Source organism: Bolinopsis microptera, chromosome 3 (assembly GCF_026151205.1).
Source record: "Bolinopsis microptera isolate Bmic1 chromosome 3, MBARI_Bmic_1.0, whole genome shotgun sequence".
In the NCBI taxonomy this organism is placed as follows: domain Eukaryota; kingdom Metazoa; phylum Ctenophora; class Tentaculata; order Lobata; family Bolinopsidae; genus Bolinopsis; species Bolinopsis microptera.
In genome coordinates this window covers 3,399,140-3,423,342 of record NC_087074.1, presented here as the reverse complement: position 1 = coordinate 3,423,342, position 24,203 = coordinate 3,399,140, and the positions used below count along the sequence as shown (strand labels likewise).

At 37.6% G+C, this 24,203-nt stretch overlaps 5 protein-coding genes across 5 annotated transcripts in view; 1 reads left to right on the top strand and 4 right to left on the bottom strand.

Annotated features, from left to right (window-relative positions):
* LOC134813526 (putative histone-lysine N-methyltransferase PRDM6) overlaps positions 1-24,203 on the top strand; it is a 56,437-nt gene that overhangs the window by 10,862 nt on the left and 21,372 nt on the right. The window contains exons 4-5 of the mRNA XM_063821344.1: positions 9,305-9,450; positions 9,912-10,012. Of these exons, the coding sequence (XP_063677414.1) occupies positions 9,305-9,450; positions 9,912-10,012 (247 nt within the window). The remainder of the gene's footprint in view (positions 1-9,304; positions 9,451-9,911; positions 10,013-24,203) is intronic.
* Positions 5,257-5,877, bottom strand: LOC134813533 (calerythrin-like). Its single transcript, XM_063821350.1, has one exon. The coding sequence runs from the start codon at positions 5,875-5,877 to the stop codon at positions 5,257-5,259; it is 621 nt and encodes a 206-aa protein (XP_063677420.1).
* On the bottom strand, positions 5,955-6,958 carry LOC134813529 (calerythrin-like). The gene has a single exon (XM_063821347.1). The coding sequence runs from the start codon at positions 6,905-6,907 to the stop codon at positions 6,287-6,289; it is 621 nt and encodes a 206-aa protein (XP_063677417.1). The 5' UTR covers positions 6,908-6,958; the 3' UTR covers positions 5,955-6,286.
* Positions 7,104-7,959, bottom strand: LOC134813535 (calerythrin-like). Its single transcript, XM_063821352.1, has one exon. The coding sequence runs from the start codon at positions 7,935-7,937 to the stop codon at positions 7,317-7,319; it is 621 nt and encodes a 206-aa protein (XP_063677422.1). The 5' UTR covers positions 7,938-7,959; the 3' UTR covers positions 7,104-7,316.
* Positions 10,151-21,149, bottom strand: LOC134813527 (galanin receptor 2b-like). The gene is made up of 4 exons (XM_063821345.1): positions 21,003-21,149; positions 12,684-12,846; positions 12,297-12,541; positions 10,151-11,438 (listed from the first exon to the last, which is right to left on the bottom strand). The coding sequence occupies exons 1-4, from the start codon at positions 21,063-21,065 to the stop codon at positions 10,785-10,787; spliced, it is 1,125 nt and encodes a 374-aa protein (XP_063677415.1). The 5' UTR covers positions 21,066-21,149; the 3' UTR covers positions 10,151-10,784.

Genomic DNA, 24,203 nt, shown 5'->3' with positions numbered 1-24,203 from the left:
AATGAGATTTAAGGGATTCAAAGTGTGCATGATGTTTATAATGTCGAGTTTTTCTTAGTTGTGAATATCTATGTAGCCCACGGGATGGCGTCGAGTCGCGTCCTTGTCCGCGTCCCTCAAGGTTGGGTGACAAGCTCATTTTAGCTAATTGAAGTCATATATCTCCTGTGTTGGAAGAGCAACCTCCGTTCTCTCGTACTCTTTAAGTCGCAGCTCTCTTATCGTAGAAGAAGTCGGCAGTTATCTCCACTTCGGAAGTCTGTCGGTCAATGCTGTCTCTGTGATCACACTTACAGCTATTGGTGGTCGGTTTCTTCAGGGTTGATTCAGTCTGTATCGTTGTCTTAGATTTTTTGATATGAAAGGAGATAGATAAAGATTGATAATTTAGGAAATTGGTAATTTAAAGAATCGATGGAGGACTAGCAGAATGATGCATCGTGTTATAATTTATAATGATTATGCTATGAAGAAGACTGAATCAAGAATTGAGAAGTAGGTCAGTGCGGTTTATCAAGTTAGCGATTCTGCTTTTGTGTGACACTACTCTCCAATCTGATCTGTAGTTCGCTCGATCTCGGTTACGCCGGACAAGCTCATTTGGCTACTCCTATGAAGTAGAGTTGGCTCAACTTCAGTCTTCTCTGCTCGCACTGTTCACATTTCGACGTCCTTTCTTTGTAAGGTCACACTCTATGTGGTCCGTCCGGCAATATCCATGTATTGGCAGTCAGATAAGTAATTGATCACGGTTAGTTCATTTAAAATTTATTGAAGGTTAATTCTGTACTTAGTGATTGTAGGTACCTCCAACTGTGTGTATGTCCTTAGCTAAATGAGAGATGAATGTGGTCTAGCTATTACGATCACTTCAAGATGAAGCGGATATATGATATACGAAAGGATTAATATGTTAGAACATTTTGAACGAATCAATTAGTATAAATGGAAGAATTAGGGCAATTAAAGTTTATCCTTCTAGTTAGTTAGCGATGACTGTTTAGCTTCACCATATCTTGAGAGCTGCTGTATCTTGTGGAAGGAAGTCGTGACAGCTCTTCGATTGCATCTGTGTCAAAGGAATTGACAGTTTAGTCTTCAATTGCATAATCTCATTATCTTGCCATAAGTTTAGTTGAAAGTTCAACTTCTTGTATTTAACGTTCCAACTCTGGTGGGGTCTCGGTTGCTCCATTTCGACTTCTAAGTGCCTTGTTCGGTGTCCGTTTCCGTCGTGATATGAACTTCCTCAAAGTTGGGCTATGTTGGGACGATTCAAAGTTCTCATTTCGGATTAACATTACGGAGTATAATTTGAACATTTTATCGAGACGAATTCGAATTGTAGATGGGCAACAAAGACGCATTCGATGTAACTTCAGCTTTCTATTCGTATTGAATTGTTGCTTAACATTAACTAAACCTGGAAGCGGAGAGTTGACATTGGATAGAAAATTCCAGCAAGTTTATTCAATTGTATGATGTAAGGTTTACTAGAAATTTCTGAAGTATTCTTTGCTAGTATTGAAACTGCCATTCTGGTCAGTTGGCATCAAGATTTGAACTGTGCAGTACATCTGGTTTCGCGTCGATCATTACTCAGAGTGTGCGACCTGGGTAATGGCTGATCTTGTTTGTCGTTCAAAATTTGCAAGTCATGAGCTTAAGGAGTAAAGTTGGAGAGTTAAAGACTTCCATTCGACTTCTTATATTCGAATTGTAGTATAATCTTTGACATTTTGTTGAACACCATTGGGATAGTAATGGTCGAGCAAGCTATTCTAACGCAAGCAGTTGGTAACCTTAGTCTGATAGCAGTACTGATAATCTTTCTCAGAATGTAGATTAAGCGAACCTGCGTCAATCTGGAGGTGGCTGGACTGTACATTTGCGATCCTACTCGGCTGAGAATATTGAGAAATGAATTAAAGGATCAAGTTGGTGCGTTAATTATTTCATTTAGATTCGAAAGTTATTTTTGCTTATATTTGTAAGTACATCTTCTAACCGGATGGTTGTAGCTTCGAATAAGACGCTGTGATGGACACTCAGTCGAAAATGTCGTCGTCGATACTCTGAGAATACTGTAGCAGCATGCGGGGTAACATAAACTTCATGCAATTGAATAATTGGTTCAAATGTGACCTCACTTTATATCCATAACATTTAGTGAGTTGTTTGAGTTGGTAATAAACGATCCTACTGATCGTTCTCCACTTTTGCCGTCGGTTCGCCAAAGCTTCGTTACTTAACCCTTAGTCCTGCTCTGGGAATTAGGTTTCCTTTGTTGAGTAAAGTTACGACTACTCATCTTCCTATCGTCAGAAGGTTGACAGGGTACATTCTGTCGTTCCATACAAATCTCGTCCATCTCTTGCTCAGGTCGAGAATGCAAAGTCTCTGTGTCGTTAACTCCTTGTGGAGTAGATTGGTATTCAGTTTTCGAACTGCTCAACTAACTTTCGTTTGTCGGCCAGAGGCAATTGTATATTTCCTTAGCAAATGAGATAATTTGAACGATTCAAATCTAAGTTGAATTGATATTTATTCCATTTACGAGGGATTAGTTTGTGTTGATCTTTTTGCATTGATAATTGTAGAATCAAATTGTAGCATTACAATAATTCTGAAGAATAATCGTTATGTAAACTTCATTGATAACAATGAATGTAGTAATTAGAAAGACGCAATTGATTGAAACTTCAAATCGAAATAGTGAAATGAATAAATCATGAATTCGAAATGAGAATTGGGGAAGAGGACTGAATGCTAATATTCATTAGATTTAGGGTTAAAGTTTCTGTTTATTTAATCCTTTAAGATACGAGATTCTTGTGTATCTTTGGCACAACTTGGGAGATGGCCCATCGCACTTTCGAGTCCCTCGGTCACCACTTCCGACGTCGTACACCTTCTGATGGGTCATCATGGTTCACTTTGGCTCTCATTTAGTCTATCACATTATCATCAGCATCTATATTCAAGGAATCTAGTGTCACGGCTTCTGGAGCATCAGATCCTCCACTTTCAGCTTTTCACTCGTCTTGCTACTCCGTGTTACTGTCTCGTCAACCGGGGTTATTTGTGGAAGAAGAAGGTGTCGCAGGCAGCTTCATCTTCTCAATCTGTTCTCAGAAGTGACGTGTCATTTTGGCCAGTCAATTCGTCCATTCATTGCGCAGTAATCAAGTTGAACTCTTGAAGTCAATCGGAGGGCCCATTTATGTCAACGTTCACATCTGTGAGTATCTGAGTTTGTATTTGTCCGAGGCATATTAAGTATCTTAGCTAATTGTGGAATGTGAGGCAGATTAAATATATTCTGAAAATGAGATAATGTCAATTACAGAAGTATTTATGGAAAATATGTAAAATAATTCAATAGTATGGAAAATTATGACAATTTATTGAAAACTAATTGATAAAATGTATGAATGAATTACGACTTGATCTTAAACGAAACGAATCAGAAAGAGGTAATAATTCGATAAATGACCTAAATGAATTTAAGATTCGAAGGCAGGTTAATAAAGTTTCTTTAAATTTAGTAAATATTTTGATTAGTATCAAGGTGACACTATAGGGTTCATAAGTTTAGACTAAGTATTGCTAGTAGTTCCTGCTTCCGGTCTCGTTACCTTCTCGCACAGGAGCTCTGGAGTAACAGGCTTCACACTAGTTTCCTCCCAGTCGGTCATCACCTTTCTAGAGTGTAGAGAGTTGGGGTCGCAAGCTCAATCTTTCAGTCTTCCCTTTCTTTCGTCCAACTTTACTCAGCTCCTTCTGCGAGACGGTGCTTATCCTTTTGAGAGGTCGTCGCGCTTCATCTTCGAATCGTTCAGCGTTGACCATGTCTTGGTCGAGGCCCTATCGTGCTGTCATTTTCCGCATTTGGAGAAGTAATTTGGAGTTCCAACATTGGGTTGTGAGTGCTTTACTCAGTGTTCGTCAGTTCGTGGGCATATTGTCTCGTCGAGCATTTGCATAGTTCTGAGATAAATGGGAAATTTGTCAGACTTCAAAATGTATTGAAACGGTATTCATATTTCGTGATAATTTAGGTAGAACTTTTTCTTGGGAATTCGAATATATATAGTTCTGAAAATGAGAAATTTGTTGAAATTACAAATATATATTCTGAATATGAATTGTAATTAGAAGGATATAATTTATGTAACCGAAATTTGAGGAAGCAGAGATTTGAATTGATATGAATGCAGAAAGAGTTTAATGTTCAAAAATTTCAGATTAATTTAAATTCATTAATTTAATTGAAGTGTTATCTTTGAATGATGATAGCAGAACTCCATGGAAGTAGGCTCACGATTTGAGATGGACATCGGTGCTCCGCTTTCGTCGTAGGTATCCCTCTGGAAGTCAGCTCCTGTACAAAGGTTTCACATTTTTTAGTCTCAATTGACAGTACCATCACCATTATCATCCAGGACATCGTAGTAAGAGTTGGAGAGGAGGGCAATCAAAGATCCTTCTCCACGTCGTTCCCTTTCTCTCTCGGCTTCAGCGAAGACTCTGTTAGCTTCAACCCAGTCCTCTCGTGCGAGACCGGTGTCTCGGTTTACTCCTTTGTGGAAGAAGAAGGTGTCGCAGGCAGCTCTCATCTTCTCAATCTGTTCGTCAGAAGCGTTGACCAGCTGTCTCATTCTGTCGGGCCAGTACATAATCTCGTCCATGCTCATCTTGCCGTCAGTGTCGAGATCGAAAGTGTCGAACCTCTTGTACAGACGTTCCAACATCTTGGGGTGGAGGTCCTCGACGTTGTACTTCCAGGTGTTTCCGACACTTCTCAGGTATCTGTAGCTTTCGTTGTTGGTCTCGTCCAGAGGCATATTTGATATAGTTTCCTTGAGCTAAACTGGAGATAAATGTTGGTCAGCACGATTACAAAGTACTAAAGTATTCTGAAATATCGGATATATCATAATTTACGAGGGAGTATAATTTATGGTAGAACATTTTTCATTGAAAACGAGAATTCGAATTAGTAGTAATGGGAAAGCAATAACGCACGCAATGTTGATGTGAAACACTTCAAGATCTAGATAAAATAGTCATGATAATTGTAATTAGAAACTGTACTGATCATTAAACTGAAAACTCGAAATTGCGGAAGGAAGGCAGGAAACTGAAATTGCGATAGAAAATTGCAGCGAAAATGAGATTTAAGGGATTCAAAGTGTGCATGATGTTTAATTTAAGTTTCCATTTAAAGATTTAGTCTGAAAGTTATTTCTTTGCTTAGTATTTGTAAGCGTAGACACCATCCCACTGGGGATCGTATGGCTCCATCCAGAACTTTCTGAAGAGATGGACCAGCTCAGGTCGCTCCAGCTTTCCGGTCCCGTCGGTATCACCCTTCTCGAAGAAGGTGTAGGCAGCCTCCTGGGGTACATCAAAGGCTTTCATCATTGTTTTGAGCTCTTCAACATTGACAGTACCATCACCATTATCATCCAGGACATCGTAGTAAGAGTTGGAGAGGAGGGCAATCAAAGATCCTTCTCCACGTCGTTCCCTTTCTCTCTCGGCTTCAGCGAAGACTCTGTTAGCTTCAACCCAGTCCTCTCGTGCGAGACCGGTGTCTCGGTTTACTCCTTTGTGGAAGAAGAAGGTGTCGCAGGCAGCTCTCATCTTCTCAATCTGTTCGTCAGAAGCGTTGACCAGCTGTCTCATTCTGTCGGGCCAGTACATAATCTCGTCCATGCTCATCTTGCCGTCAGTGTCGAGATCGAAAGTGTCGAACCTCTTGTACAGACGTTCCAACATCTTGGGGTGGAGGTCCTCGACGTTGTACTTCCAGGTGTTTCCGACACTTCTCAGGTATCTGTAGCTTTCGTTGTTGGTCTCGTCCAGAGGCATATTTGATATAGTTTCCTTGAGCTAAACTGGAGATAAATGTTGGTCAGCACGATTACAAAGTACTAAAGTATTCTGAAATATCGGATATATCATAATTTACGAGGGAGTATAATTTATGGTAGAACATTTTTCATTGAAAACGAGAATTCGAATTAGTAGTAATGGGAAAGCAATAACGCACGCAATGTTGATGTGAAACACTTCAAGATCTAGATAAAATAGTCATGATAATTGTAATTAGAAACTGTACTGATCATTAAACTGAAAACTCGAAATTGCGGAAGGAAGGCAGGAAACTGAAATTGCGATAGAAAATTGCAGCGAAAATGAGATTTAAGGGATTCAAAGTGTGCATGATGTTTAATTTAAGTTTCCATTTAAAGATTTAGTCTGAAAGTTATTTCTTTGCTTAGTATTTGTAAGCGTAGACACCATCCCACTGGGGATCGTATGGCTCCATCCAGAACTTTCTGAAGAGATGGACCAGCTCAGGTCGCTCCAGCTTTCCGGTCCCGTCGGTATCACCCTTCTCGAAGAAGGTGTAGGCAGCCTCCTGGGGTACATCAAAGGCTTTCATCATTGTTTTGAGCTCTTCAACATTGACAGTACCATCACCATTATCATCCAGGACATCGTAGTAAGAGTTGGAGAGGAGGGCAATCAAAGATCCTTCTCCACGTCGTTCCCTTTCTCTCTCGGCTTCAGCGAAGACTCTGTTAGCTTCAACCCAGTCCTCTCGTGCGAGACCGGTGTCTCGGTTTACTCCTTTGTGGAAGAAGAAGGTGTCGCAGGCAGCTCTCATCTTCTCAATCTGTTCGTCAGAAGCGTTGACCAGCTGTCTCATTCTGTCGGGCCAGTACATAATCTCGTCCATGCTCATCTTGCCGTCAGTGTCGAGATCGAAAGTGTCGAACCTCTTGTACAGACGTTCCAACATCTTGGGGTGGAGGTCCTCGACGTTGTACTTCCAGGTGTTTCCGACACTTCTCAGGTATCTGTAGCTTTCGTTGTTGGTCTCGTCCAGAGGCATATTTGATATAGTTTCCTTGAGCTAAACTGGAGATAAATGTTGGTCAGCACGATTACAAAGTACTAAAGTATTCTGAAATATCGGATATATCATAATTTACGAGGGAGTATAATTTATGGTAGAACATTTTTCATTGAAAACGAGAATTCGAATTAGTAGTAATGGGAAAGCAATAACGCACGCAATGTTGATGTGAAACACTTCAAGATCTAGATAAAATAGTCATGATAATTGTAATTAGAAACTGTACTGATCATTAAACTGAAAACTCGAAATTGCGGAAGGAAGGCAGGAAACTGAAATTGCGATAGAAAATTGCAGCGAAAATGAGATTTAAGGGATTCAAAGTGTGCATGATGTTTAATTTAAGTTTCCATTTAAAGATTTAGTCTGAAAGTTATTTCTTTGCTTAGTATTTGTAAGCGTAGACACCATCCCACTGGGGATCGTATGGCTCCATCCAGAACTTTCTGAAGAGATGGACCAGCTCAGGTCGCTCCAGCTTTCCGGTCCCGTCGGTATCACCCTTCTCGAAGAAGGTGTAGGCAGCCTCCTGGGGTACATCAAAGGCTTTCATCATTGTTTTGAGCTCTTCAACATTGACAGTACCATCACCATTATCATCCAGGACATCGTAGTAAGAGTTGGAGAGGAGGGCAATCAAAGATCCTTCTCCACGTCGTTCCCTTTCTCTCTCGGCTTCAGCGAAGACTCTGTTAGCTTCAACCCAGTCCTCTCGTGCGAGACCGGTGTCTCGGTTTACTCCTTTGTGGAAGAAGAAGGTGTCGCAGGCAGCTCTCATCTTCTCAATCTGTTCGTCAGAAGCGTTGACCAGCTGTCTCATTCTGTCGGGCCAGTACATAATCTCGTCCATGCTCATCTTGCCGTCAGTGTCGAGATCGAAAGTGTCGAACCTCTTGTACAGACGTTCCAACATCTTGGGGTGGAGGTCCTCGACGTTGTACTTCCAGGTGTTTCCGACACTTCTCAGGTATCTGTAGCTTTCGTTGTTGGTCTCGTCCAGAGGCATATTTGATATAGTTTCCTTGAGCCAAACTATAGAAGGAAGAGATTAATTGCAAAATATTTATTTTAGTTATTCAAAAGTATCCTATAGTGAAAACTACAAGACAATGTTGAAAATAATGATTCGTTGAAATAAAATCTTTATTCAAAATGGAAAGATTTCAGAAAATAACTTAAAAAGCATTCAGCTCGATTGTTATTCAACAAACTGTAGAGGAAAAAGGTTTATGCTGAATGTCTGTTATCCTAGGCTTTTATACCCTTTCTTGATTAATTGCATCCTTATTGAATTATTGACACGATTAATATATTTCCTACTTACGATCTTCGTATATCAACATTTTTAATTGAGGTTTATTTTCCCCGGAATATCTTTATCAGTATCAGGGTTTAGTGATATCAAATTATAAGTAGATATCAATAATTCGTGACAGGAAGATATTTAATAAGAAGTGTAATACAATTACACTTATTAATCATTAGTTTCGAATATCTATATATAAATAACGTAACTTTAATCGGTGTAATTGGAGCTAGATTGGTTTTTTCCCTATTGATTTGAAAATTCCCTATCAACTTTAAACGAAGAGAGTACGATCTTTCATATGCATTGAACGGGTATCGCAGACTTTTGAAGTTTCGGTTCATAATCATATGCTAAACTGCATCTTTAAGTCAATAGAACATCCAATTTATCCTGTGATAAGCCTTAAACAGTGCGATAGATTATAGGAGGGCTTTGTTATAATACCGTTAAACATCAGGTCACATGTTAACAAAGTCCTAATCTTCCAAATATGGAGTAGAGCTAATTCGTGGAACCCCATTTGTAGAATGTAGGGTACTCAACCATTTGTAGAATGTAGGGTACTCAACCATTTGTAGAATGTAGGGAACCCCATTTGTAGAATGTAGGGTACCCCATTTGTAGAATGTAGGGTACTCTTCAACTATTCACTGACCTTATCAGGACTCTGATAATTAATCGCTCCTCATGCTAAGTGCGCTGTGGATCTGAGATCTTTTTAACGTTTTTCTAAGAGCATTTTAGGCCATTCTCTGTAGCATACCTAGTTCAGAACGTTGCACAGCAACCCGGAACTGACTTAGTCGGCTTATGATAATGACAATCAAGTCAAGTACCACGTGGTATCAATCACACTAAAAATGTTGATATTTTTCAAACATTTTGGTGGTCGGGGGACCAGGGTTTACGGCAAATAAGGGGTTTACAGCTGTAGGATGTAATTAAATTGTTCGTTTACGGTCATCAATTTTGGAAGTGGTTCTTCAGATCCATTTTCAATGTTAAGATCACTTTATAGACATGAATTTACTTCCAGACATGTTTCACATACGTTTATATCTCAGGTGTACGACACGAACGGTGAGATATCACATTTTGTGGACGGCAACGATTCCTCCCTAGCCAACTGGATGAGGTACATTAGCTGTGCCCGGTCAGAAGAAGAACAAAACATGGCAGCTTTCCAACATCTCGGACACATCTATTTTAGGTAAGTTATACTGAGTCGCTCACTTTTTATACAGGCGATCTGCTTAAATTACATCATATTTTAAATTCACTATAGTTTATATTACTATTACACATTATTCTGTAATAGGATGGAAGTGCTTTAACCAGGTGTAGCCAGTCCACACCTAGCTCCACGAAAAGCTCGAATATTATGCAGCCTGTAGGACCCTCCTGCTCAATCTGATTAATTTGTTTGATACTGTAGCTGTGGATTTCAAATGGTGTTGATGAAATACCAAATCAGAGCGATTTCTCAAGGTGTGACCACTCGACGAAAGTGGTGCCTTGCTGGACACATTCCCTCACGTGTCTAGTATTATAGTGCCGTTAATAATTCCTGTGAAACTAATTTGATCCTAGGTATCACGAACGGCCCTACTTTAATGCTCTCGTATTTAATAGAGTAATGGGTTTGTGGACTAATGTTTGTATATCCTTCAGAGCATGCAAGACTATCGAGCCGGGAGAGGAGTTACTAGTGTGGTATGGGGACGAGTATAAGTTGTATCTGGGCTTACCCCTTCTCATTGACCAGAGTAAAGGTACGTCAACCATTATTATTTTTTCGCAAGTTATTTTGAGTTGTGCTGAATAGAGTTTGATGTTCTGAATTGTACTTCAAATTAAACAATAATTTGAATTTGTATACACAGTAATAAATAAAAGTAAGTTTTTTTTTCGAATGAAATGAACAAATTTTTATAACATAAATACACCTTTACAGCCATGAATATTATACAAATAATTTATTTTATAAACATTGAATAAACATTGAACAAATTTAAACATTGAATAAACAAAACCAGGGAATTGAAACATTCCTTAACAAATATTATCAAATTTATTTCATCTCGCTTGTAGATGTTTCACGATGGACACAGTGTTGACTACAGGGCCGCCCATGTGGTCTAACCGAAGGTTGAAACATCTCGTCATTGCTGTGCCAATTTTTACCAAATCGCGAGCTTTTGATAATAAACACTCCGTTATACATACCACAGATATTGATTATTGATACACTTAATAACGACGAATTTACACAATAAAAACAGAAATAGGGTCACTACTGGTGCTTACTGATCCTAGGTTCCAGAGTTTCCAAACGTTAAGCACAAGTTTAGAATAAACTTGTCTCGTAATAAAATTGTTCTACATCATAACCAATACTATTGGCAATAGTATAAGCAGAATCTCTAAAGTTTACCACTGATTTAGTTTAGTCCTGTCGCTTACTACAGAAAGCGAATTCTGTTTGATACTAATTTATCACCCCTCAAATGTGGGCACGGCACGAAATTATTGAAATTTCATAGTTCAAGGAAAAGATTTCCTTGGGTCCTCCACCTGCATTTGATTTTGCTCCTCGTTATCCAGCTGAATCCTAGAACGAGGAATCTTATTCGGATTGTGATGATTCTCATGAAGGGCCGAGCTGACGTAGGCGGAGATGTGATTTTTGGCGGTTCCGAAGCCACTGATGAGAAACAGTTTCATCTGATTCATCGTGATAAGATAAATGATGGGGTTGAGACAGGCGTTGAGGGCCACGCAGTGGACCTCCTGGAAGTTGCTGAAGAAGTAAAACCTGTCCCAGTTCATGAGGTTTTCATCCACCAGCATGACAATAGCAGTGAGGCTTGGCGGCAGATTGAAAACCACGTACACCACGGTGATGGCGATGATGGTGACGGTGGCTTTTCTCTTGTGTTTCCCCCGGACGGTGTTGTTGCGAGAGGTGAGTGCGGCGGGGGATTTGACCGTCATGAACATGGCCCGTGTGGAGATGATGCAGGAGATCATGACGGGGAAGATGGGGAGGAGTATAGGGATCACCACCAGGAGCACGTGGAGGAGGTGAGAGATGGTCAGGCTGGGTGTCACGTCGAATATGTACCACGTGCATCTCACGTGGTACACCTCGTAGGAGTAAACCACGTGCGCCATGTAGGGAATTGCAGCTTGCACCATCTGGGGGATATTTTCTATTACATATTGAGCTTAATATAATTGGCATAATATGAATTTTGATCGAATACGATCACTTATTTTTTAGAGAGCTGTATCGATTTATGATCTTGACAGATTTAAATTTCTGAGAAAACTCTGCCGATCTGTGACTTCCGGTTGGAAGAAATGAGAAAAAGCGTCATTTGGTGTTGAGATTGAAAGATGCTCGAGGTTGAGTGCATATTTTAAATGTTTTGGTACAAGTATTACGTAACATTACATTATATTAACTTATAACAACAGTATTGCTTCAACAATTTGCTGTATGAAAGGGTGGTTCTATATGCATCCTTGACGTAAAAACCTTTTAGTCAGTAGTCTCAAAGTTAACAGTTTTGCTAAAGTCATTAAATTCTCGTCGTGTTTAAAAGCCCATTGTGTTTCGGCTATATAATAACCATTGCATTTACTTGAAAATATATCATAAATGCAAACTTAAGCCCAAATAAAAATGCAGAAATATCTTGACAAGCTGTCTCAGAGTACTCCCTCTATTTCTAAGATAAATGTCTACCAGTACCAAGCTCAAAGTTCATAATAATCTTAAAGTTCATAAAACACCATAAATTAGTATTTAACTGAAAAATATTACGCGAAAATGCTTCGACCGAGCAGAATGCCATTGCACCAATTGCATATTATTGAATTTAAAATGAATGAAAAATCAAAACTCTGAAATGTTGCGGATGAATATTATATAGTGAAGCTTTGAGATTTATGAAGTCGCTTCTACATGTCGCATCTGCGAGCAGTTGAATAAATTCGCTGTATAAAAAAACAAAATGAAGTGACTACAAGGAAAAAAGAGTAACAACGTACCTGTATAACACAGTAGACGACTATAGAGAGCAGTACAGCTCGTTTGTTCATCTTCTTGAAGGGCATGGTGAGGAAGGCAGTCCGGGTCAGACTCAGGATCATCACTAGGAAGATACTGAGCCGACTGGTGATGTTCCACAGGAAGCCGTGTATGTTGCAGAAGACAGAGTTGGAGTAGAGGAGAGGTTTCCGTTGTGAGAGACTGGAGGCGGCTATTGGCAGCATCATGATACTCGTTAGTAGGTCTGGGTGGGTAAATGTTTCTTAAGGTGGATTAAAAGTCATATAATTGATAGGATCCTCAAAAATTAAAACCTTTCTGATCTCGGTTATTTTGTTAAAAATGTGCATAAAAATGATAAATATGATTCGAATGTCATCACCTACCAACTGTGGCAATGTAGGTGTAGAGGATCTGAGTGATCCTGAACAGCTTTCCTTTACACTTCAGAAAGTAGACCAGGGACACCGCGTTCCCTAAACACCCGATCAGGAAGCAGAACATCGCCATCACCCCGAATATCGCGTCAAACACCGCAGGAACCATTGCCTGAAAAAATTGTGTTTTAGATTTGCACTGAACATGCTAAGAAAGGGAATTTGTGTGGTTAAATTATCGTATTAGATTGCGCTGAACATGTGACAGTTAATGAAAGTGCTAACAACTAAATTTGTTTTCTGTGTAATTTAAATGAAACTTTAATATGTTCAATCTGTGATTTAATGATTATTGAGATGATCATTAAATCACGACATATTTTTAATGTTTAGCGATTGCTCAAACATCACCTTCAATATTAATTTTATATTCTTTTCCTTGTTTGTATTCTTTTGAAAAATCGCCCATTACTTTAGAATACATTTAGAATCGTTAGCTGGGCTACTGATAATATATTGTCATGTTGCAATATTTTCAACGCCATCGTCACCAATTCACGACGTCGTAAGTTAAATAATTTTTATTTATAAGAATTGTGACTTTTAAGTCTATTTCACATTATGAAGAAGTGATTCTGAATTTTAATGGATTAATACGTACAATTATTTAGTGAGATTTTGAGATCGACTAGAAATTGTTCCTGGCTTGCTTCTTTATGAAGCAAAGCCAGAAACAGAATAAGGAGGTGCAGCTACTGATGAGAAGCCTCCTTAAAGTTTATTTGGGTTGGAAACGACATCTTGGTCCCTACCTTCGCACAAGATTATTCTCAATTTTCTTTTTGTGTTCCACAACTAATTTGTCATATTTTCTATAATATGTGAACCAAGATTTATTTTGTTTCTAACTTGTCTGCTTTTTATAGATACTACTGATATAAAACATTTATGTCTGGCACTATATTAATCTGGCATAAAACTACATTTTGCTGGAGTGATTTAAACTTCCTTATTAAGGTTAAATAGTAATACCGGTATATAATCTGAATTTAACAGCGCATCGTTCAATAATCGTAAATTTAAAGTAGCGGATGTAAATAAGAGCAATTACTTTATATACCGACTTTCCCATATAATATTAATTATTAAATGTCTGCTCTGTACATATTAGGATAGTGAATTGTGTTAGGTAATAGGATTGCATGATTATGATTAAGATGATATTGAACAGGACACAGGTGTCTTGATCGTGACCTTTCTAGGACCATTAGGGTCAGTTCATTCAACCATGCATTTAAGTGAACGCTGTGCAAAATATACTGGAATTTTACCATTGGTTGACAACTAGGCGAGGTAGCCGTCCATTGGTTGTAAGTCATGTGACCTAGGTCACATGACCATAGCAGGTGGACTAGGCCTCATTTAACCTCGGTCAGCTCGAGCACTAAACATTAGTGTGACGTCAGAATAGTTATTAAGATCGGCACGGCAGGTAATATAAATACAGATGTTTCGTGACGTAAAAGTTAGTTTTTAGTTTTATTTTAAACCACTTCTCCTAAACTGTTGTTTTCCGTTGTTCCCAAAAATACAAGAGAAGAACCCTGTTAACATTGGCGACGAGGATTACGACCGACGTTGGGACATCTCGCTGCTGAAGGCTACAACAATTACGCCTTACTGCAGAATAAATGATGGAGAAAAGGTAACAACGGACAACTGAGATCCTGGTTCCAGATAAAAGGCCTTGCTAGGAGGTAACCCAGATAAAGTCCTTGCTGGGAGGTAACCCAGATAAAGTCCTTGCTGGGAGGTAACCCAGATAAAGCCCTTGCTGGGAGGTAACCCAGATTTAGTCTTTACTGGGAGGTAACCCAGATATCAAGTCCTTGCTGGGAGGTAACCCAGATCTGATGTTTCCCCAAGATCCTGTAAACTTAAAATGGAACTCAATCCATGGTATCTATAATGGCGTCAACCTACGATAGGAACATAGTGACAGAGGGGTGTGGAGAACGGATAAGCTGACTACAAACGGTTGATTACTCGGACAATCTAGTCCTACTTTAATCTACTGGATACAAACATAAGAGTTGAGATGAAAAGAGGTATATTTTTTAACCTTTTAATTTTTAAAGCCTATTTGAGAAGAAATAATAAAAATTTTTATCAAAATCAACACGAGAGCAGAAAATTTTGGAGATTTCAAAAAATTGTCAATCTTAATTTTTGCTACGAAATCATGAATAGATTCATCTAAAATTTTAACAAAATTTTATGATAAGTTTACGAGTTTCATAATGTTCAACATTTTAATGAAACAATCTACTTAGTAAGTGAACAAAAACTAAGGTTATCACTTGAACATTTTTCGTATAACATGGCCCAGCCTCAAATTTTTGTCATTTTTTCAAGTATTATTATGCTATTTCAAGTTAATGATATGTTGATGCTTGACTTGGAGCTAAGTTAAAGTTAAAGTCATATAAACTAGAAACTAGAGTTGTTTAGCATTTTGAACTAGGCGTGTGATCGTTTGTTCCAGTGAGATTCCAGTATGACACAGTAGGTTTAAGTGAAATACACAGTAGGTGTCTGGTGTAAGTGAAATGAACAGTGAAATGCACGGTAAATTTGAGTGAAATGCACAGTGAATTTAAGTGAAGTACACAGTAAGTGTATGTGAAATGTGCAGTAAAAATATCGATAGGTGTTTCTCGAGTGACCGCATGCTGTGACGGTCTGATAGTGAGTGATAAGGTCCAACAATTGAGTTGGCTTGTTACAGCTTTAAAAAATTTATGAATAATACTAATATAGCCAGCTGTTAGTGTAAATCCCGAAAACGAATGGGTTCGAATTACTTGCGGGTCCTGCTATTTATGATAACAACTTGCTATTGACTTGTAGCCTACTATAAGAGTATAAGTTTACCTATAATATTGGCCTTGTAAACATGACGGCTAGAACTGCTTCACATGGTAACATCCATGGAAATTTGATATAACTCTGGAAACTATTGAAACATTAACCTGACAATATTTTGTGCAATGATGATTGTATGACATTAAATGACAAATAAGGATCGACCAATTGACTGACTCCCTCGACGAGAGGGCACTGACTTTCTTTTTGCACAAAGACCGAACCGACGACTTTAACTTTGAGTTATTTTATGGAGAGTTAGTAAGTTCTGCCGTTCATGGAATAGCGATATCGTATAATATATCATAATAGACAGAAAATTATTCAGTTGAGTAAGCCTTAGTTACTGATGCTAGTATTTCAGTAAGAGCATTGAAGTATTAAATCGTACCATTCAAAGTAAGGAATTGCACTTACACGCTGGTGAATTTGAATGCATTTTAGGTCGTAGCAGTAGTTCTCTTTTGAGAGTAATGTGATAATGTATGCGTCATAAATTAGACTGACGTTGATACGGTTAGATTTTAATGGAGGTTGACCTATTAGCAATGTTGAAATTGCTTTGTTTGAAGTTTATAGTTTATGTACAGATCATGATCATGAATATTTGCTTTGTCCTTGGTTGCGAAGCTAACAGCCAAGACAAGCGGAACTTGGCGCTTTTGTTGTGAGAATTGTGTAACGGCGTGTGGTTGTTAAGTTGACAACCGAGAATATGCTTGCAAGCTATTGTGGAGAGTTTTTTTTTGTTGCCGTCGAATGCCAAGTTTTGAGAACTTAAACTACTGACCGTGTAATAAATGCCAAATGTGAGTGAGAGATGTTTTGTGAGAAAGTGTAAGAATAAGTATAAGTGAATTTCGGGCAAGTATTTTCCGAGTGGCACGGGACATTTTAATGCAATTTAATTTATGTCTGAATAAATTAGTCTGCCCATCTAGAAAGTAGAAACAGAAATCTTGTCTCAGTTTGTTTGGTGAATCTTAGGGGTAAGACAGAATTTTGTCCATTATGTATTAGGACTAGCCGACTATGGTAAACTGCCAGTTGTATTTTATACAAAGTTGCAAAGTTATGATCATTATAACTGATCGCAGCTTGTGGTTGTTTAGTGATAAAGTGAACGACCTGAATTTAGGCTTAGGAGTTGCTGATGTTTTGTGTTGCAGTGTAATGCCAAGTTTTGAGAACTTCATACCTTTAAGTTTAGAGATTGAGAGTTTATTTTTAAATGTAACATCATAGAGTGTTGTAAGTTTTACCTCATGAACATGTGACTGTGCAAGTGAGTGTGAGTGTACCAGGATTAGAATACGTTATTGATATGATTCCGAGTTATCTATCAGAAATTAAGTTTTAAAAATTCATCAGAATATTTTCCTAATTCGAAATTAGGAATAGACGTGTATTAAACTCAATGTGAACGTAATTAAATGTAATATTAAGTTTAAGAGCAAGATATAACCAATTTTTTCCTCTAGTATCATTCAGAATATTTTGTTAACCTTTAACTAAGAATATATTTTTGGAAATGTGAAACTTATCGGTAGGTATTAACAGCAAGTTAGAGCAGAGCCGTTAAATCTGGAATTGCACTCGTAGGCCAAGGCCAAGGCTTCTGAGTAGTAAGGATTTATACAGTAGTGCATGCTCTACTTTACGACACGTTAGTCGTTAATACTGAACGTACAATTACAAAGAAGACATTATTATGTAATCGGTATAATTACCATTAAGCTTTTCAGGATTTTAATTATAATAATTCGTAATTATAATAATTTAATTATAATAAATCGTAAGCTTTAAAATTAAAATAAATATATAAAGATAGTAATAAACTTACAATTTAAAAAGTTCTTAATAAGAACTTGCAGAAGCCCGTTGGTGGCTCCAAGTCCCACTCTGAGCGGACACTTCTACGAATGTCTTGAATTACTTTATTAATCTCATGAGATGCTTTATTATCAAACAATACGTAATCAATCTTGTATGTTGAGTTTTAACTCAGTCTATACACATATCTGCGTTTATTGTGGGCTCTTTCTCCACTACCGCTCTATACATATCTGCTCTGTGGTATCTATTGTGCTCGTCTCTGAACACATATCCGCTTTATTGATGACAAGAATATCCCCAAAATTGGTAGTTATTGAAGACATCTTTGTCCCTCGCTGACATTTCTTCTTCTGTCCATTCTTGGCAGTTTCTTTTGGTTGTGTTCGTCCAGGAAAACACACGACTCATCTTTTCGAAACGGTAACGAGAGAACATGCTTTTCTCTTCTATTTCTGCCCGGGGGGCAATACTAGTACAACTTACCTTAATAAGGATAATTAAATTATAAATAATAATAATAATAAAGACTTTGTGATATACAATTGTTGCAGTTGTTTCTCTTATTTTTCTTCCCTTGCTCTGCAAGCCCTGATTCTTGAATAAACATTGTGTTTAGTATTTTGTATATTGTATTAATTGTGGTAAATTGTGGTTCAGATTTCGGTATTAGTAATTATAGGTGTTTGCTGAGTTACTGTATTATACACTCTGTTGCCAGCTCTTGTGTGTCCCATCTCTTGCCCTGCAAGCCCTGTTTCTTGTTTAATACGGCATATAATTATCGTGTATCGTATTGTAGAATGTAATAAACATTGGTAATAGAGTAAGATTATTGGAAATTCTTTTTGCTAGGTTTATAATATTTAATTGTATAATTTGCAATGGTTTCTCCCGCTTTTCTTCCCTTGCACAACAAGCCCTGTCTCTTATAAATACAACTCTTGGTAATACAACCTTGAAAGATTTGTAGATACACATAGTCTCTACACCTTTACCCTCTGGTCCCTAGGGTCAGCTGATCCCGGGCCAGAGGAAAACTACCGAATGCCAAGGTTTGACGCCTAGGCAGTAAAAATCTCTTATTAAGACCCTTTATAATACAAAGAATACGATATAAATGATGACTGTATTATAATTTTATAATAAGCACTTCTGACAGGTTCGGAGGCCTCAGACCTCTGTCGTTAAGCCTCTGACTTGCCCCCGACTGTCGTCGGCAACAGGCATTTGAAAATGTCTGATCGATATCAGAGTTCGTTTGATGTTTTTAAAAAAATTCTGAGTTGTCAGTGGAACTCGAATTTGAAAATTAGTTGACTCGAAACAGTGTGAGCATGTTTGACTTTGTCGATTGTCTTGCGTGGTTAAACTAGATGCAACGTTTAAAGTATGATTAGAAGGTGGCACAGGAGAACTTATATATTGTTATCAAAATATGGCATCGGCAAAAGCTGCCGATGAAAATAGCTAAAGCAGCCTGCCTAGATAGTGAGATAATGTCAGATTGTAAAATTTTACCAATTGAGCGTGCAGACAAAACGGTTGTGCTACAGACAGGTGTTTTAATCCATACCATGTTCGTTGAAACTGAGACACGGAGTAGTTATTTTCCGTGGTAAAAATTTTAGACAATCGAATTTCGATACGGTTTTGTATCAAATCCAGAAAATACGGAGTACACAGTTGAACTTGAAATTGAACCTACAATGCCGAACGTAAATTTTCCGCTTAAATCAGAAACGCACAAAACTTGATACGGCGCAGACTAGAAGACCCTAACAAAACCATAGCAGACACATCTACCAATTCAGACAGCGAATTAATCATTTTAGTAGATATATTATTGGTCAGATTACCCGTTTAGTGGTAGCTGTACCTAAAAGAAAAATTTCAAAATCAAGATTAATTTTAGATTTAATTTTATTGTTGAAATATGTGAAATTCTAATAGCAAATTTCGTTTAACGCTAAATAGCTTTAATCGTGAATGCAGTTATGATCAAAAGAAAACTAAGAAAATTAGAAAAAAGATTTTATATACAAAAATAATAAAAAATGTTAGCTAGACTGATATTATGTTAACTTACTCTCAGAATTAGTTCTTTGATTTAAATGATTGTTAATGTTTTGAGGAGGGAGGAGAATGATGGACAATTCATGGACAAAAAGAGACTGAGAGTAGAATTTTAGATGAGTTTTATTATTGTTGATATATTAATGTTGATATATTAATAGTTGATATATTTTTAAAATGGTTGACTGTACACATTTACCAATTTCCAGATTGTCAATAATAAAAGAAAGAAAAGTTCGAAAAGGAAGTACAGCCAATCATTTATGTTTACTAGAAATTTGAATTTAAAAATTATCTTTAAGTAAAAGCTCTAGAGATATGTTTTCATTAATGAAAAATGTTGTATTAAGACTAAATTTTTGTTGCATTGTAAAATACATGTTGTAAAGATTCATTTGATAATTTTATTCTTTAAGCACGAAACATCCAAAACATAAATAAAATTATCTTAAAAAAGGGAGGTATGTTAGGTAATAGGATTGCATGATTATGATTAAGATGATATTGAACAGGACACAGGTGTCTTGATCGTGACCTTTCTAGGACCATTAGGGTCAGTTCATTCAACCATGCATTTAAGTGAACGCTGTGCAAAATATACTGGAATTTTACCATTGGTTGACAACTAGGCGAGGTAGCCGTCCATTGGTTGTAAGTCATGTGACCTAGGTCACATGACCATAGCAGGTGGACTAGGCCTCATTTAACCTCGGTCAGCTCGAGCACTAAACATTAGTGTGACGTCAGAATAGTTATTAAGATCGGCACGGCAGGTAATATAAATAAAGATGTTTCGTGACGTAAAAGTTAGTTTTTAGTTTTATTTTAAACCACTTCTCCTAAACTGTTGTTTTCCGTTGTTCCCAAAAATACAAGAGAAGAACCCTGTTAACAATTGGATTCCCTCCAATCTTTTGCGTATCTCAAAAAATATCTCTATATTAAAGAGTTTAATTCGATCTGTTTTTAGCTCTGTTGTTCAACTCCATGTGAATGGAAAGTTTCAGCAAGTATATTTTGTGGGATGCGAGGTCAAATAGCGAGACTAGGGGAAAAAAGTTCGCCATTCTATGAATATTTTTACAAAAAATGGATGGTAAAACTAGAAAAGTTGTTCCTATTACTGAAACGTATAATATGGTAATTCTGTTCGAGAAATTAAACTATTGGAACTGACAGCCGAAAGGACTTCTCTCTCTCTCTTACCTGAGTTGCTCAAATAAAGGAACAAAGCTGTCGATACTACCGGTAAAATATGATCATATTATAGTGGACTAAACGAGCCTGCGTTATGCACTACATGGATACTTTATACTTTTATATCGCACAACTCTCTGTTGATAATACGATATAACAATACCTAACAAATCTCAGTAGATCATAATATCAAATATAGGTAACGAACAAGAATCTGGATCGAACAAAGGCCAGCCCGATATCATACATCCGGAACTGGGGCCAGGTGTGAGGTCATGACTTGCAGATAACCCGTACCATTTGCTCCTCATCAGAGTAAGTCAGTTGAGGAGGGTGCTGTTGCCTTATCTGCTCCAGCATTCCGACCAACACAGTTCGTCACCGCCTATATCAGCTAGATAAATCTACTGCAGATCGCAATCACAATGTAATATTTCAGCAACCACAAGATCCTAACACAGCACTATACTTTGGGAGAGGATTGAAAGCTGACAGAGATTGAACAACAAGAGATCGAGAACAGATAATGGAGTAGTTCTAGACTGTTCGGTCATGTGATAAAATGAAAGGCAGCTAGCTGGGCGTCGACTAGATACTATACAAAAAGAAAATTTGATTGTATGACAAGAATGACGAAAGTTTGGTCCTGTGTTGGATTAACAAAGGGCTCTAAAGTCTAAAGTGTACATGTGGCTACGGTGCCGACTGCAATTCAAGGGTGCGTGGCTCACCGCTAAAGTGCATTAGTGCTAGAGAATTGAGGCAAACTTAGGGTCTAATCTAAGTTTGTGGGAGCTTTTCCTTACAAAGTCTTTCATGCAGTATACTGGTCAACTTATACAAACATTGAGATTATATATAACGTGCATCATATTAACATATTAGAATTAGATTCGAGGTTGATCGATAGCCCAGTATACTGTGATCGGGTGTTTTTAATTTTCTTATTACTCAAAGCGATATCATGGTAACCATGGATACGGTAGAATGACTGTATTCAACTGTTATTAAGAACACCCTCCCATGATCATTGAACCCTTGCGATTAAGCGATTAGATTTCATGACATTTACTAATTTACACTTTACAGTTGCGTATATAATAAGCAATAAAAACTGAACAGTTGCATGATAAAACATTCAATAGCCCTTTCAGATCAAAGCAATACAAGGATCAAAAAGTGTCAAATAAGCTTTAAAAACAGAAAACGGACATTTTACAGCATTGAAAATCTGCATTTAATAGGGTGGTAAATACAAATTAAATAACGAACGATCGGGAGATAATGAGATATATCAAACCATGAGTAAAACATCCGGGTTTTTAATGGTGCTGTTACCGACATGTCTGAGTTTTTAAACTTAAAGATATTTAATACACCGCAGCGTTCACCTATTACTTTCTATTAATAAATTTTGTGACTTCATCTTGCAAATTGCAAGATGAAATTTAAATCAGGTGTAAAAATCATCAAAAACCTCATTAATATAAGTTGTCGTAACTAGTAACTTTACCTGATTTTGATTTGTTGGCAATCTGGTAGCTCACAAGTTTGTTTCCACTTTACCACATTATAACAACCTTTTTCTCCGGATCAAACCCGACGTCTATACATAATGTTTTGGCGTATTGGTTAGCTTATACGGTATTTACCATTATATAATAATAAACTGCTGGATGGTTACGTCGTGAAATTACAATAAAAAAGACATTATCGCAAAACTTCTGTACAGTTTACTATTCAAAGTGGTTCCAGTGTATCCACTGCCTCTGATATCTATCTTAGATTATAATTACTAAGATCGATATTACTTTTTAATCCCATTAAACCGCTAACAGTTTAATCTCTAGGTAGAGGGTGGTTTGACGTTTAGCAGATGTGAACTAATTAATTTCCTAATTGAATCATTGACAGAATTTAAAAAATTTAAATTATGAATTTAACGAATCAGATCAGAATTATCGTATCATAAAATTAAAATCGTGAGGGTTGCGAAACGGTCAAGGCCACTACATAATATTTAGATTACCTTTTAAGTTTCAAGACCATTCCTAATCGACCGAGTTTGAATGGCTATAATTTAAACAATACCAGGAGAGCATTGTTTTCTCTACCGTCGTGGTGATGGCGTGAGGTTTGGCAACTTTAATGGAGAGCTGGTCTAGACGACATCGAGTGGGTATGTGACGACAAAGTACGTCAAACAAGAATGTGTTCGGGAAAAATCTAAGCCCTTATTATATAGGCTTATATATTATAATTATATAAACCCTATAAATCTTTATAAAGTAATAAGTCTCCACTTTCTACCATTTTCAATTACGTACAACTATAGTTGGTGCTAGGTTCGGAGGCGATTTGATTCTGCGTCGACCGTAGTGGAAACTGCACTGGGAATAAGCTTGAAAAGCGAGGAAATGTAATCAGTTGATTGTTACCTTTGTTATCGACCAACACGTACGGTTAATCTGAACGGTCCGATTGTGGGTCGATTTGATTAGTGCAATGTCGTTTGAGCTCCGTTCCAAATTTAATACCATTTATAAACGACTCCTTGGTGAATTCTTAATTTTTCGATAAAATGCCGATAAAATTGTTCGCGTAAGAACTGCTATCTTACTATATATAAAGCGAGACGATATATATCCGAACCATTTTACTGACACCACGGGTCCACGGCATCAACTTTAACACGACTTTCCGCAAAAACTGTAAATGATATACAACTTAAACTTTGTTGACTGGTTCAAATGCTTTAATGGCCTTCAAATCAGCATGAAAAAATAAAAAATTGGCCAAAGAATAAGAATTTTAGTGCCAAAAAAAAACGGAAATTAAATAGATAATACTTATTTTAGACTCTTGAGTCTTGACAGCACTATAGGGTTAGACGGGTTCCTGCTATTATATTATAGTATTGCATAACCTTTACAGTAGCAGTTCTACGATGTAGATTAGACTGGAGATATACCGGTATTTACACGGTTGGTACCACAAAAACGAAATTTTGAGACTCTAATTCAAGCATAGCGTGAATTCATAAAATATTAATATTTAATAATCAGTAACTGTAATGTGCGCTGTGCCGAAACACTTCAAACCGAACATGTCTCAATGTCGAAAAAGTAACGAAACAATTGAGATATCTAGTCATCATAGAAAACCGAGTTTCAAGGGTTTAGTATCGGTCGGGTAGTGGTAACACGATCGCCTCCCAAGCAGAAGACCCGGGTTCAAATCCGGTCGGATGATAGTCGGTCAGTTACCAAGCTGTGATTTGGTACAGCTTCGGCTGGTGATACACACTCTCTGGCTCGTAGGACTAACCCCCCTACAGCTAGTATATTGCCTCGGCACAGAGTGGCTTAGGGTTACTGAAAAGGAGATAAGCACCTCAGGCCATCCCAACGTTCGGGAGAGACCTGCCCTTGTATCTTGCATTGTAGCATTATTATTTGAGATGTGGTCACGTAACACGAACGGCGGGTGTACCTAGTT